The 16,091-nt window shown below is 35.3% G+C and overlaps 1 protein-coding gene across 8 annotated transcripts in view; it reads right to left on the bottom strand.

Annotated features, from left to right (window-relative positions):
• Positions 1–12,379, bottom strand: part of GRIA4 (glutamate ionotropic receptor AMPA type subunit 4) — a 386,448-nt gene extending 374,069 nt beyond the window's left edge. For all 8 annotated transcript variants that reach the window (XR_005202841.1, XR_005202842.1, XM_017544804.2 and 5 more), the window contains exons 1-2: positions 11,908–12,379; positions 10,560–10,718 (exon numbers count right to left, since the gene is read on the bottom strand). Coding sequence is in view for 6 of the 8 variants with exons in the window: in XM_017544804.2 (XP_017400293.1) it covers positions 10,560–10,718; positions 11,908–11,995 (247 nt within the window). In the remaining 2 variants the exon portion in view is untranslated. The remainder of the gene's footprint in view (positions 1–10,559; positions 10,719–11,907) is intronic.
• Between the last annotated feature and the right edge of the window lie 3,712 nt (positions 12,380–16,091).

Genomic DNA, 16,091 nt, shown 5'->3' with positions numbered 1-16,091 from the left:
AAATTACTTAATGAGTACAATGTATGTTATTCAGTTGATGTATACTCTAAATCCCCTGATTTCATCACTATACAATTTCTACATGAAACAAAATTGAATTTGTACTTCATAAATTTATATAAGTATAAAAATTGAAGTAGAATCATTGACTTGGACATGGATGGTGAAATAGAGATGGAGAAAGTGAAGACGTCATGTACTTTGGAGTTAGAGGCAAGGGGATTTGGTCAGGTGGTAAGTGTCAGTAAGAAGAAAGAAAAAAAAGGAAAATAACAGAAGGAGCAAGACTATCAGAAAAAGGTATATAGGTGAAGAACAAAAAATAGGAGAACTTCAGAATTTAAGAGTGAAATTTCTGTCCGAGCTCAAATTCAGTCATAAAAGAATATCAGTTTTGCACAAATGTAGCAGTTCAAACCACTTTTAAAAGAACATCTTATGAAATAAATAATGCAAAAAAAACCCCACAAAGATAAGTTTCTAATGTAAGAAAATAAATTTCAGAAAATTAGTGTTACAAATATAAAATTAAAAATTATAAAGATGCTATAAGAAATGTAGAATAATATTTTTATAGTTGTAAGGCTAGGAATGCCTTTTTTAGGTTAACACAAAACCCTGAAGCCACAAAGAAAATGAGTCAAAACTTTGGGTAAATAAAAATTTTAAGTGTTCTTGTGGCAAGAGACATCATAAATGAATCTGGAAGCCAAATAAAAGTGCAAAAATAATTTGCAACATATATGACAAAGGGTTAATTTCTATAGCATATAAAACACTCTCACAACCAAAAAAGAAAACATTTGCAAAGGAAAAGAACAGAGGAAGAAGTACACAGATCTTTTAAATAAAAGAAAATTGTCTCAGCCTCCCGATTAATAAAAAATGTGTAAATTAAAACAGCAATGAGAAATCATCCTCACCCATCAGAACAAGTAAAGATTTAAAAAAATGGTAATTGTTACTGTTGGTAAGTCATAAAAAAACATTATTCTCACATACTGGTTGTTGTACATTTAAATAAATTTTGAGAAGGTATGATAATATTTATTAAAAGCATAAATCTAAATTATTTGATATAGCAATTTCACCTCCAAAAATGGATCCTATAGCAATAGTCACTTAGGCACAGGAAGTTTTACTGCTGTTTAGTTGGTAATATCAAAAACATGGAAACATTCTAAATGTTGATCCCACAGAGATTGAGTATATTAATCATAGAAACTTCATACAAAGGCATGTTATGCAGTAGTACAAGAAAATGAAACAGTTCTTATATACTAAGTATATATTAAATACTTTTATTTCTAAATTTGTATTAGAAGCTTATGTTTACTGTCTGTTTCTCTAGGCCCAAACAGAAAAAAAAAAAAAAAAGTCTGGAAAGATCTGTAGCAAACTGTTTAGTCTGATTAGTTCCAAGTGTTGGGATTAAGGAATATTCTAACTTTTTAAGATTGCTGAAGTACTTGAAATTTTTACAAGTATGCGTGAGTTTTAAGCTAAAAATATAACAGGAAAAATCACAGGGCATAATATATTTAAAGTCTGCTCATTTTGGAATAAACATATCAGCAACAGAAATAAGCAGTGATTACAGCTGATAGTATAATTTTCGCTATTTCTGGAAAAATAGAATGGCTTGTTGAAAGAAGAAATACATCTCAATTTTTAAATCTTTTATTTCTAACATAACATTAAATGTTTTATTGACAATATCAACACTTTTCTTGAGTTGGAGGTACCTGATGATGATCTAGAAATGAGCAATATTGCGGTAGGGTGATATTCTTTAGGACAGTCATTTCCATGCTTATTTGAAATCCAAAAATATGACTTTTTTGTCCAAAAAGTGGAAAGAAAATACTGGATAGCTCAGTAAATATTTAAGTAAAACATTCTGGAAAATAGTTTTGAATATCTGCAGTTGCCCTGAAATCAAATAATTTTGCTATAAAAATATGTAGGCTGGCCAACTAATGAAGCATCCAACGCTGTTTACATAACAGTTAAAAGAGTGATTTAGTTATTTTTACACCTGGTTGTGTTTATGACATGAATTTGGCAATATAAAGTAATGGAGGTGTTGCCATTTAGAATTCTGAAATTTTTGAGCTGTGTTACAAATCACATAGAAAAATCAATACGTCCATAGTAGAAGGGGTAAATAAAAGTTGTCACAGAGGTAACTTTAACAAAAAATTGTTGATATCAGAAGTAAGAGTTAACCAGCGACAGTCACACAGAATAATGGATATTTTGTCAATACTGTACAGATCAAGATGCCTTGGTATGAAGGGCAGACAAATCCTGTATTGAATAAGAGAACTGACTTTAAATTCAGATGCCGTGGATACTTTGTGGTCTTAGACAAATTTTCTTAGCTATGCAAATCTTCAGTTTCTTCTCCTATAAAACGATAATAGTAATGCCTACTGCTGAATTTTACAAAAATTGAGATTACCCAAAATCTGGTAAACAGTACTCCATAATTGTAGTTATTCTTACTATAAGAGAAGGAATGAGTTTCAAAGAACAAGGAGTTGTCACCAATGTCAAATCCTTCAAACTATTCTGAGATGATGAGGAATAAGAAATAACAATTGGATTTACTAATTTGTAAGTCACTGATGACCTTCAAGAACACAGTGTTCCAGGAGTGGTGACGGTAAGGGAAAAAGTAAATGGTGATAAAAATAGAAAGAGCTGATGTAGAATATGTTGCGCTTTGAATAGTAAGAGAATGAATAAAAATTATAAGATGATGATATGAGAGGCAGAGGACCAAGCCAAGGGGTTTTCTAGCTAAGATACACTGATTATTTTCTATGTTAAGGAAGAAGGTAGTAGAGATGGATTTCATTAAAAAAAAATACTGGTTGGTTTCAAGGCTAAAATCTATTCTGCTCCTAAAATGATGAAGATAGGGAATGAAGAGCTGTTTGTTCATCTAATTTATGTGTGGCTCCTTTAGGGCTGAAGTACTGGGCCTTTTTTGTGACTGGAACTCATTGAGAAGCTGTTCAAAAGTTTGATTGTGTCTCTGTAAACACACACACACTGTGCACAAGCACACACAATTTTGCATAAAATTAGGAGAATTCATTGACCTCCTTTAATCTATCAATGAAACAATCCTCTCTCTGAATACTCCATAGATCTTAGATAAATTTGCCCTCTCTTAGGACTTAAAAATAATTTTGACGAATATGGCCTTACACTTGTGTACATGAATAAAAATTAACAATTCACAGAGATGTTAAAAAAAACTTTCTTTGAAATATCAAAAAATATTTAAAATAAATTGCCTTTTAAAAATATAAATATAAATTACTTGAAATTTTGAAATTGGCTCAGACATAAAAGGTTCACGTGACACAGGAAGTGAAATACAGATATAACAACTGATTACTAACTATATGTTGGAATATTTTCCAAATTGTTTTCTAATATTCATAAAATTTATATGTGATATATGCTACTTCTCCATGTTAACAGATGAAGAAACTGAGACTCAGAAAGTGTTAAGTAACTTGCCCACTATCAGGTTACAAATTCAAACTCATCTGGCTCAAAACTCCAGAGGAGATTATCTCTCCATAACTCTAAGTGAAAGAAGAACATTTTAGGCCAATATACCCCACAAAATATGTAGTATTAGAAGCCCTATGGCATTAATAATGGCTGCTTTTTTTTTCCTGGCCAAATACAAAAGAACGTTCCGAAAAAAAAGGAAAGACCTCTGTTGAAGATATTACAATTGTCCTTGCAATTCTTTATTTAAACTCTGCAGTTGTTAAGAAGATTGAGCACTGTTTACTTGATATTTTCCCTATCTTTTGTTTTCTATTAAATTACTCTTCCTCATTTTCCTCTCAATTCTGTGATCCCTTGTCTTTAGTCTTCTTTGTTTCACCTGTTTCCTCTCCCTTCCTCTCGAACATTGGTTCTTCCTAGGGTTTGATTTTCAGCAGTCTTGGCACTGCTTCTGATCTCTCTGGGTGATCTCATTCACTTCCAAGTCTCCAAGGCTCACTGATCATCTGTCTTCAGCTCAGGACTGAACCCAAAAGCTCCAGACACACATGTCCAAATCCCTACTGCACATCCCCCTTTGGATGTCTTTTTAACACCTCAAAATCAGTAAGTCCATTGTAAACTCACCCTCCCCACTCAACATCTGCTCCTTCTGTGTGTCGCGTCTTTACTCACTATCTAAATATTTGCCCAAGCCAGAAGACTGAAAAAAACATCTTTTATTTTTACCACACTTCCCCTGCACCCTCTCACACAGACATCCAACGAATCACAAAGTTCCATGAAAATTTCAGCATTGGATCTATGTGCTTTTCTCTCTCCTCCATGCTTCCACTTTTAACTCATAATTCTAAATCGTATTACTTTAAGATTCAGTCAACTGGTCTTTTTTGTCCCATTTTGTCCTCTTCCAATTCATTCTCCTTCTTACAACCTAGCCTGTTCTTTATAAAATATAAGTCTGCTCATGTCATTATTGTGTTTTAATCATTTATGGGTCCCCCTTTGTATTCAGAAGAGTGTCCATAGCTATATATCCTCTGAGCTCTAAAAAGCCTCAACTCTTAGCACACCTCTGCTCCTCACATTTAATACTACTGCCAGATGAATCCATGTTCGATGGCTCAAAGTCACTTGGATTCCCACACCTTGGTGTCTCCTCATGCACTGCTCCTTTGGCTAGCCATGTTCTCCTTCCTTGTTCTTTTACAAATGGCTCAACTAGATCTTAACACTCCGATCAGGCAATATCATCCTTAGGAGGCCACGCCAAATTTGGTGTAATTATCCTTCTGTGTCCATGTCAATCTCCTTTCTAGCAATGTTTCTCTGTCATAGCACTTTACCGTACTATACTATAATCTTTACTGTAACCACTGACTTGTCTCTCTTTCCCTCTGGGCTATCAGCTCCTTGAGGTCAGCAACTACTCTTATAAGCTTTTGTGTTGCCAGCTGCTAGCTAATGTCTTAAATAGAGTTGCTGGTGATAAATGTTTAATAAGTAAATGGATACATTCATTATCTCATCTAATGAATGAATAGATGGCTTCATTATATAATATGGTTTCAGCCTTTGCTGTATCATTCGCTGTCATGTGATTCATGAATAAGTTGCCCAGAATTGTCTTGTCCCATTTTCTTTAAAATGTTGCAATTAAATTAGAGAAAAGATACATGGCATTTTTTTTTCTTTCTTAATTCAGGCAGGCTCAATATAGATGTTATCTTTTTTACACCCTTATGGCCTTCTGGTAAAAGTACTAGCATAGTAGGTATATGAATTGGTTCAAACTCTGACTTTGTAGTCTGTTACTAGAGATAGTCTTTGGAAAGTAAAGTGACTCCTTTGTGACAAAGCTGTCTTAACTAGAACATATTTTCTTCTTAGACTGTCTCACTATAAGATTAGCTTGAGGTCAAATAAAATTTATATATATATATATATATATATATTTTTTTTTATATACCCACACACACACACACACCCCTAAGAAGTTTAAAAAAATGTGTTGTCATAAAGTGCAAGGTGTATTGCTATTTATCCTTCATTTTAAAATCCAGAACAATAATATAACTCTGTAAATAAGATTTTATATTTCTCAATGCCAGAAACTAAAATTTTTCCTCCTTGAGAAATAAATAACACTTGGAAGAATCCAGATTGGAAAAAAAGAGTTTTTTTGACAGCTTTATGAAAGCTTAATCCTATGACAACTCTAAAATACATCAAATATATACAGATTATGCATCATCCTATCACTTAAAGAGAAAAACTATAAGAATGTGACTCATATCTTTGTCAATCTCATGATGAAAAATTAAGGTAAGAGAGAAAAAATATAAAACTAAAGAATTACTTAAAATCAACATAGAAGCTTGCCATGATTTCAAAATAAGAAAAGCTAATGAGAATCACAGTTGAGTCACATCACTAATTTTCCTAAATACAGACAAAAGTCGAATAGTAATTAATTCTAGCATTTCTTTGCTAACAACTTTGCAGTTGAAATCATCAGAATTTTATCTTTAGCATGTTTAAGATTATTATATTAACCCAATGTAAACTCTTACAATGCCTTTTTAGGGCTTCATGATCCTGGAAGAGAAAACGTACAAAAATATTTAAACATTGTTGAACCAAACACAGAATATGATATTATTTAGTACACTTAAATTTAGTGAATTTTTATTAAGTACCTACTTTATAAGTGGAAAATCCTGCAGAGCCTACTAGGTTTAGTGTCACATTTTCAATGTATTTAAATAAACTAAACAACTCCATTTTACATACCAAGCTACTTTTACATGCACTGCTCATTTTAAATACTTAAGAGTCCACAAATAAATCAGCCACACGGAATTCATATTTAACTTAAAAAAGAACAACTTTTTAAAAGTCATTACTAGGGCATAATATCGATTCTATTTGTGATTTTTACAGCTTTTTTTTTTTTACAGAAAAATATTAATCAATTGGTCCTTTCTAACAAAGTTTAAAAAGTCAAAAACAGTCTATAATATTCTATTATCATTTCACCAAGGTGATAAGACATGAGTACTTGATCCATTCTATTAGTACTCCCTATTGTCATCTGAAATTTAAATGACTCATTTCAGAATCTGAATATTTGCGGATTATATTGCACAGGGACTGACTTTTTAAAGGGCTGATTCTTTTACACGGTTTCTAATGTAGCTGAATTAAACTAATAATCACAATGACTAAAATATATTTATCTTTTAGAAAATTTAGAGATGGACTAATTTCGTATTTTGGTTATTACTTTTCATTATATTGAACATATCCTGCAAACCAAAATATCCTTATCCATTAACTACTGGAAAAATATAAGAAAACAGCCGGCTTTTGGGTTGTCTCAAATGTTTTGTGATGAACATATCCAATTTAACTAACATTTTTGTTTGTAAAGATAATTATTTTTTAATCTACCTATGATACAATAGTGTGACATTTTAATTAAATAAATTTGCCTATATTAAATGTATTTTTTAAATTCCCATTCTGTCATACTTCATATTTTGGATAGATTGAAATAAAAAAGAGTATACTTTTAATTAGATTTTGAAATTTGACTACAAAGGCTATTATACTCATTTTTTTGTTATTGTAATAGGTCATAATTTTATATTATCTGTATTTCATATAATTTTAGTTTAATATTCATCAAAGTGTGATTTTCCAACAATAGAATAATTTGAATAAACTATAAGCCAAAGTTATTCCCTTCTCAGGAACGTGGGATTTATACCAAAAACTATAAGTTTATCAGGTTTAGACTTGTGAGTATGTAAACTCTATACACAGAATAGTTTATGTTATCAAAGTATTCTTAGAGCAATAACTTAGTTTTGAGGCAGATGAATCAGCATTAAATAATCTGTCCCCTAGATAACCAATACATTTTATTCTTTGTCTTTTTTTTTTTGAGTATACATTCCACAACATAATTAAACATATCTTGTTTAATCACCCTTATTCACAGACAGAGTAGATTCTGCAGTTCTACAAGGAGCCACTGTAGAAAAATCATGATTAAAATAAACTTAACCAGCCACATATTATGTCTTTATATTCAATCTAACATGACAAATTTAAAAATCCAGTCCATATTATGGTGAGGAATAAGTTTCATGTTAATTCTCTAGAATATTAAGTTTTAAGACCTATTTTTACCTTTTTGTACTCAAAGGCATAGAGCTTGATAAATGAGGTTGTCTTATATTTATTGCTTAGATTTTATCTTTAATTAGATTGGAAAATCACGAGTCTGTATGCTCTCGGTCAGTCCATTCAACAAACACCAATCACCTGACCCACACTCTCTGACTATTGATTTTTCTCAAATTCTGCTTAGATTTGACTTAAGGATGTTCAGCATACTCATTTGTCAAAATAATTTTACTTCTTTCTGATAGAAAATGTTTTCTCCTTATTTACAATTTGTTTTTTTTAAATTTAAACATACACAAAATTAATTGTATGTGATTATAAAAAAATTAGATCACTAATACTGTGTTATACTTGGATTCAAAATAAACAAAGTTTACTTGTGTCAGTTTTCTCAATTCTTATATGCTGAAGAACAGCATACTCTATATTTCATACTTGTTCTATTTTTGAATTCTGTATGCTACTTCCTAATAAGTTATCATGTTTACAAATACTTTACCAGTAACATTTTATTTCATATATATTTTTATTACATAAATAATATAATACTAGTTACAATTATCCCAAATGAGGTTAACAAACAAAAAGGAGGAAAAGAGAACTAGCCTTTTTGTTTACGTTGCTGAAAGTTGCAATACAAACTTTAGAATGTTTAAGGTCTTAATTTGTAAAAATGAAACAAAATGAAACAGATATATCTGCTACTTGTAAGAAAATCTTTCAAAATTTTCTTAATACTTAAAAAGTAGTTACTATTGATAAATACTTTCACATGTATTTGGATTATAGATTATTTTTAAAGCTAGAAAGATTTCTTTTTTTTTTTTTTTTTTTGAGACGGAGTTTTACTCATGTTACCCAGGCTGGAGTGCAATGGCGCGATCTCGGCTCACCGCAACCTCCGCCTCCTGGGTTCAGGCAATTCTCCTGCCTCAGCCTCCTGAGTAGCTGGGATTACAGGCACGCATCACCATGCCCAGCTAATGTTTTGTATTTTTAGTAGAGACGGGGTTTCACCATGTTGACCAGGATGGTCTCGATCTCTTGACCTCGTGATCCACCCGCCTCGGCCTCCCAAAGTGCTGGGATTACAGGCTTGAGCCACCGCGCCCGGCAAAGCTAGTAAGATTTCTACTGACAGAATCTTAGGCGAGATATGAGAAAAATATTTAAATAAACAAATACTATTTATGTATTAAAAAGAATGCATTACTTAAAACTAATTGCAATGCTGACATCCCTTATACAACTCTGAACATATAACTAATAACTTAGAAATTTTACAAAAGGGACTATCCACTAACCTTGTTCTAACTTATTTGCACTTGTGATTAAAAATAACTCCCTTTTGGTTTAATGCAATATTGATTTTATCACCAAATATGTCAAGAGATTTTTTAAAATTAAGTAGTAAACTCATAGAAACTATAGCCTTCCTGAAAAATATATAATTATACACTTTGCAAAAGTGACACATGCTTCAACCTCCTCATGAAACTAAGTTCTCAAAAGAATTAAGAGTTCAAGAGACACCAAAAATTGAGAAAAATTAATCATGTTATCTGTTAGATGAATTAACAGCCAATACATACAAATTAAAATATTTAAGTTGATGAAACAGATGTCCTCCAGACATTTAACAATTCTTAGTTTTCAATTTCACTTGTTTCTTTGTTCAGTACACTTTCTTGCAGTGAAAGAATTTTAAATAAAAATGCATCCAGCTCGATACGATAAAAAGGCTTTACAATTCAGCTCAAACATTTTATTAACTGTGAAACATGCAAACTTTTATGTAGAAACTATTCCTACTTCTTAAATATAGTCATTATTTTAATTTATAAATTTAGAACTGGTAAATTAGCATATAAATGTGAGGAGGTATTTGAAACATGCACTTCCTTCAAGAAGGAAAAGGCAATACAACTGCTATTGAGTGATCATGTTTCAATGCATTTTAAACTAATATGCACAGTTGATTGTATTTGTTTTTTTACATTAAATTATACAGTATCCTCATGAGGGTGAAAGGAACTGTACAACTGCTTTCTTACGGCATTAGGTGAGGTCACCCGTTTAGTTTCATTGTGTGGGATAATAAATAATTCTGGGTTGGTTGGTGAATTCAGGTGGATCAGAGCCTAACATGATTTGGCATCGAGGTAAGGATTCACGGAGTTATATCCACAAGACATATGCATTATAAGATAGTAAGAGACATTTACAATCCAGAATATAAGGGCAGGGCAGCCTCAAGTGACATCACCAGATCATCTGCAGTGTCAACCAACCGACTCAAATATGTATCCTCTACACCACCACTCCCCTCTTTTTCTCACTATTAGCAAGACTTCCATGGCCTTCATCAGTGTAAAGAGCATGTGTCTTCTTTAAAAGCAAGACCTATGCTTACTCAAGCGAAAAGCAAATAAGAAAAACCAAAGAAACAAAATAAAAAACAAGCTTGAGTACAATTTTCACTAAACTGACATTCAACTGATAGGAATAACACTGAAATGTTAAAGGAGGATTTAACTTGAATGATCTAGACAAGTAATGAAAAAAGAGAGAGAGAAAGGTAGGAAGAAGCAAAGAAAGGGAGGAGAAGAAAGAAAAGAAAAAAATTAAGGAAAAGAAAAGAAATCAGCTAAATATCCCTGAGTTGAAGTCTTGTTGTTAACTCTGATTTGTCCTGAAACCAGGCAACTGTGGGAATATTGAAATTCTTTCTAAAAAAAAAAAAAAATGAAATAATAACAAAGAGGAAGAGGGCTCCATTGCTTGGCTTTAACTCTCTTCTAATCTTTCATAACTTATGTTTTACTTACAGGCATTTGTTACAGCAAAACTGTTGGCTGTCTCGATGTTGTCCACATGAGGTACCAAATTAAAAGGAGCTTCCGACGCATTGGGGCTGGTGTTATGAAGAAAAATTGCTAATCGAAAAGCAGTGTATTCCTGATCTGTGTTTCGGATGAAGAGACCACCTATTAAAACAGCAGGAAAAGCACATTCAGTGTTGCCTCTTGTAAACATTATACACACCCCAAGCACAGTCAAATCTACTGCCATTTACAAGCATATACAATTAAAGAGCTATACCTGCCACATCTAGGGAGACTGCCCTTTGTCCCTAAGGTGCATGCTTAGTATTTAGTCTTTAGAGCAGCTCAGCTTTTTCTTATCCCAATGTGCTATGATCACAATGACCTCTGAGACCATTTAGTGTATGTTCCTTTCTCTCCCTTGCCCTCCCCCTGATTCCCAGCACACTGCTACATAAGCCAGCTCAGGGAATCTCTCTCTAAGATGAATGCAGATGAACGGAAAAGAGATTTACATTAAAATACAGAAATAAAGGGACATAGTGCCACACAGGGAAGAGGGAAATCAGAAAGGAGAAATGAACTTTGTTTTCCTGCAGCTCCTGGACTCAGCCTAATTAACTCCGTTTTGTGCACAGACCACGAGAAATGATGCAGTGTTGAGGCTGGGCTTAGCTGGAAGAAATTCAATAGCTGCGTCCCATTAAAAGACAGTAGAGGAGAAAAGCAAGAAAAGCCAAGGATGGAGGATGTCCCTGGAAATACAGTAGAGGTAGAGAAATAAGGGCTAAAGCTTCAAGAAGAAAACAAAATAAAAGGAGAGAAGCTTCCTGGAAAGGGATCTAACTTTGGAATCTGCTAACCGGTAGCAAGAAAAGGCAGGGAGTGCAGGTGGTAATGTCTTTTTCCTCAAACAGGGTCTTTCTGTAAAAGCAAGAAAGCTGCGGCGTCCAGCATGAGAAGAAGTGGATTTTATTTTTTCTTTTTTAAACAAACTTGACATCACTTTACACTTAAGAGAAAGGAATGAAAATAAATATGATATAAAATGCGACCAAATTCCCCAAAGGTTTTCCCCCAACTTATTTCAAACCTACTTAAGCGTCTACAGCCAAAGGTGGAAATAGGGTTAAGGGCTGAGAATGGATGGTTGGGCTGCCCTGGGTGTATTCCAAAGGCACCTACACTAAAGAGAAGTCTTTCTGGAAAAGAGAGAAAGGAAGACGAGGGTAAGAGAGGGGCAGGGAACTGCTGAAGGTTTCCCTGAATTGCCTATCAGCAACTCATTTAACTCACTTTCGGATATCTGCTACAACCAGCCACAAGCACACCCCATCGGAGCACACCTTACCTATTTGCACGCTGCTCGGAAAGGCTCCCATGGCGAGTCCCCAAAATCCAGAAAATAACAAGACAATCTGTCTGCAAATAATCCTCATCTTCTTTTCTCCTCTCCCTGGCGCGCGCTCTCTCTCTTTCTCTCACACTCTTCCTCAGGGCTGTTCAGAGAAACATTGAAGACGACGGCGCTAAAATTAAAAATCAACAACAAAAATAATAATAATAAAATAAAAAAGAAATTAAAAAAAAGGAAAGAGGTTTGGGGTGGTTTAAGATTATGACTATTTCCCCTTAGCAATCCATCGCGAGCCGCCAGATTTTTCCCGCAGTCTCCATAGCCCTGGGAGAGGTTTTCTGTCCGGCTGCAAATGTTGCACATGCAAAAGATGGTGGTGGAGCGTCTAGTGGCTGCTCGCAGGGATGAGACATGCGCTCTGTCTTTGCCTCACTCGCACTCGCGCTCGCCCCTTGCTTTCTCACATACACACAAACACTGGCGCCGCGGCCGCCGCACGCGCTCCCCAGCTCTCACCCGCCGACATCTCCCCTCAGCCTGCACCAGTCCGGAGCACCGCTTCCCTACTGGCGTCTCCTCCCCAGCGCGCACTCTCTCTACACGCCTCTCGCCCTCCGTTCCGCTGGGCGCTTACCAGAGCGCCCCAGTTTCCCCGACGCTCCGGGGCCAGTCTGAAGAAAGGTTTTCCCTTCTCACCGCTCGCTGACTCTCACCTCTCTTCCTCGGTTCGCAGAGGGACCGACTCTGGGGATGAGCACCCCCAGCGCCCCTCTCTTGCTTTTCCTGGCACCTATGCTTCTCGGCTGCGCTAGGCAGAAAATCGGCCCACGGGCCAGGTCTGTAAGCCCCAGTTAGGGGCTCCGGGGGGTTAGTACCTCCCCATGCTCCCCGGCCCCTGCCGCATCCCTGCAGGTTCGCGAGGAGGACGGGCTGCCAACCGCTCCTACAGTCCTGGCTTTCCTGTCAGCCTAGCCCTCTTCTGCCGCTGGGCTGCGCGCGGGGAACTCCGGTCCTCGCTGCAGCAAAGACTTCTCCAGCAAACGGCCCGGGAATCTGGAGAGCCTGACGGGGGAATGGATGAGGTGAAAGGACTCAGCGAGTGGTGTGAGGAGAAAGGTCAGGCAAAGGGCAGCTCCGGGCGGGCGAAAGAGGCCTGGACCAGGAGGAGAGAATTTGGAGGAGGTAAGGATGGGGAGGAGAGCCAGAGAAGTTATAAGGTCCTGGGAAGGGGAGGAGGGGGTAAAAGGTTATTTTAAATAACAAAGTTTAGGGTATTGAACAGGATGAAGGAAAGACTGAGAAATGAAAATTGAAGGAGGCCTCTAATATTCTGTTTGAACGACGTGAGGCAGAGGTAGGAGTAAGAACTGTGTGAAGTGCAAAGTAGGAAAAGTGATTAAAGATCCGGTTGCTTTCTATCCAGTCAGCCATTCCGGAGGACTCTTCTCTCTGTGCTGTGGCCCACTGCAGGAGCAGGAGGGACACAGCACAAAGGCTGAGGAAGGGCCAGAAGGGCAGGGCTTGGGGCGGTGGGCACAGGTGTCTGACAGGAAAATAGTGTTTTTCGTGCACGTCTCCACTCGTCTGGGGCTCTGGAATGCTCACTCCGCTCCGCGCCACCTCCAGGTAGACTTAAGCACTTCATTGATGATGTCAATAGTTGTTTTGACTGGGTAGAAGTGAAAATGAATTATCCTAGAAAGTTTTAGGGTTACAGTCTCACTTCCTCTCCAGAGTCACCATTAAGATTGTCCTTTCATCTGGCTGCCCTGTACTGAGCTTGTGCCACACTCAGAAGCAGTCACTGTGGTGGCTGTCAGTGACTGGTTTCTGATTTCCTCTGTGCGGTTTGAGATTTCCTGATCTAGTTAGTAAATACAATCTCCTAATTCCAGTAAACTGTGTGAGAGTCATTAGAAGGAGAGGTTCTCCTTAAACGTTAGGGAATCTAATGCCTCCCATTAAATTTTTGAAAAAAGATATAGCAAATGCCTATGTTTGCCTGATGTAATATTTGAGAATAGAATGCTTAAGCGGAATTCTTGCAAGGGACTCTCCTGCTAATGGCTTTTTGAAATATGCATTACCTTAACTCATTCAATATTTTTTTTATTTGGTGTCACTGATGACCTGTATTTGTAGTTTGTAGATGACATTTTAAAATTCCTGTTAAAACCTGAGTGCTCTTCTGTTTCCTAAGTTTTCAATTTTACTTTTAAAATTGAATCTTTTAAAAAATGTATCTGCATTCCCATTACATTTCACCACAGATTGTTAAAAAAAAAAAAAAAAAACCAACAACTAATTGTGGCCGTATTTTACAAATAATACATTTGTTATTTCAGTTTGTGAAGTTTTAGTCTTGCAAGTCAAGTGGGATTTGAAGCATTTTCCCTTTTTTTATTTTAATGTTAAAAAACAAGGCTGTAAATAATAGCATTCTGATTTCTCTTGTAAAAGGATAATAGAATATGACACATAAATTCAAGTTAAATTAAAATTTCAAAGTCCACCAAACTGTTAAATTTATCACTTGCTAGGGAGCTCTTCCTGATGCAGAGGTAATTATTAACATTTATTCTTCTCAAATGGAAAGCTTTGAGTTTTCATATGATGTAATAACATCATTGATATAGATGCAGAACAAGTTTTTTCCACTTAATTGTCATGATAACCCCTGGACTAATATAACCACTGATGATACAACTATATTTTTCCAAAACAGTAATTCAGTTGTTTTTAATTCCTATTTTTCCAAGTAGTTAAAACTCCTATTTTACTTTCTAAACCTAATCTCTCTTTATCTGTATGATATAAATATATATTTATAAATATATGTATCAAATATATTTTCTCTGTATGACACATAGAAATATATCATATATATAGTGTACACATATACATGCATATAGATGTTTATTTATGTCAAATGGTAATATTTTAAAAACCTACCTTATGTGTTTATTTTTCTAGTGTTTGAGATATAAAGGTGAACAAAACAAAATCCCTGATATTCTTGGAAGGCTCTTAATGTTTATGAATGCTCACTAATGTGCCAGGTGTTGTGTAATTTTTAATAAACTTTAGGTATCCTTACATTTGTTAGAAAACCCAACTAAAGATTTAGATTCTTTCTCAAGGTTACATTCTTGGTAAGTGATGAAACCAGAACTAAGGATGGAACTCAAGTTATCTGATTCAGAGACCGGGCTGTCTTTATTAAAGCCCACTGAATTAATGAGTTTAAGGTGCAATGAGAGGTCTGGGAGCTGAAAAGTAAACTGCAAGAATCCATAGCATTCAGAAAGATGGTATGTTCTACGTGAAAGACTCCAGGCTTTCAGAATAATAATTAGCAACTGGTTTCAGATTACAGGCCCTTAATTTCTTAGCTGTATTACCTTGGATATATTTACTTAATGTTTCTTTCCTGATAGGATATATGTAAACTTTCAACACAGTTCTGGTACATAACTGCAACTCTTGTTAATAATGAGTTGCCCCCCAAAATGAGATAAAGGCCCCTGTAGAGGGAAGTGCAGAGTACCATGTGAGCAAAACAGAGTGTCTAACTGTCTTTGAGAGAATTCAGGAGAACTCATGGAGTGAAAAAAAAAAAAATGAACTGAATATGTGCTTGTAGGGATTATCAGGTGGAGAAAAGTTACGTCTTTCTAGACACTGCTAAAAGTTTAGTAAAACTAGATTTCAGGGTATATGAGGGGAAGTACTGGAAGTGCGGCTGAAAAGCAAAGCAAGGGATGGGTCTGTACCATCTGACTCAGAAGTATTGTCTTCATCTCATAGAGACAGAGGAACAATGAATGGTTATAAGTAAGGAGGCAAAATGACCAGATTTGCACTTTGGATTAGAAATCTGATGCTAGGAAACTAACCCATATTTTCTAAAATAAACATTTCATTTTGAATAATTTGTATTTACGTAAATGTTTCTAGTTAACTACAGAGTTCCCCTGTACCCTTCACCCAATTTCAGTTTTCCTTAATGTTGTCATCGTAGATTACTCTGGTACATTTGTCAAAAATAAGAAACTGACACTGGTATGTCACTATTAATTAAATGCCAGACTTTATTTACAGTTTTCCATTAGAGTATTTTTCTGTGCCAGGATCTAGTTCAGGACACCTCATTATATTTAGTTGTCATAGCTTCTTGT

The sequence above is a fragment of the Cebus imitator genome, unplaced genomic scaffold (assembly GCF_001604975.1).
Source record: "Cebus imitator isolate Cc_AM_T3 unplaced genomic scaffold, Cebus_imitator-1.0 Scaffold171, whole genome shotgun sequence".
NCBI lineage: Eukaryota > Metazoa > Chordata > Mammalia > Primates > Cebidae > Cebus > Cebus imitator.
The sequence above is the reverse complement of the archived record's forward strand: the minus strand, read 5'-3'. Positions and strand labels throughout refer to the sequence as shown.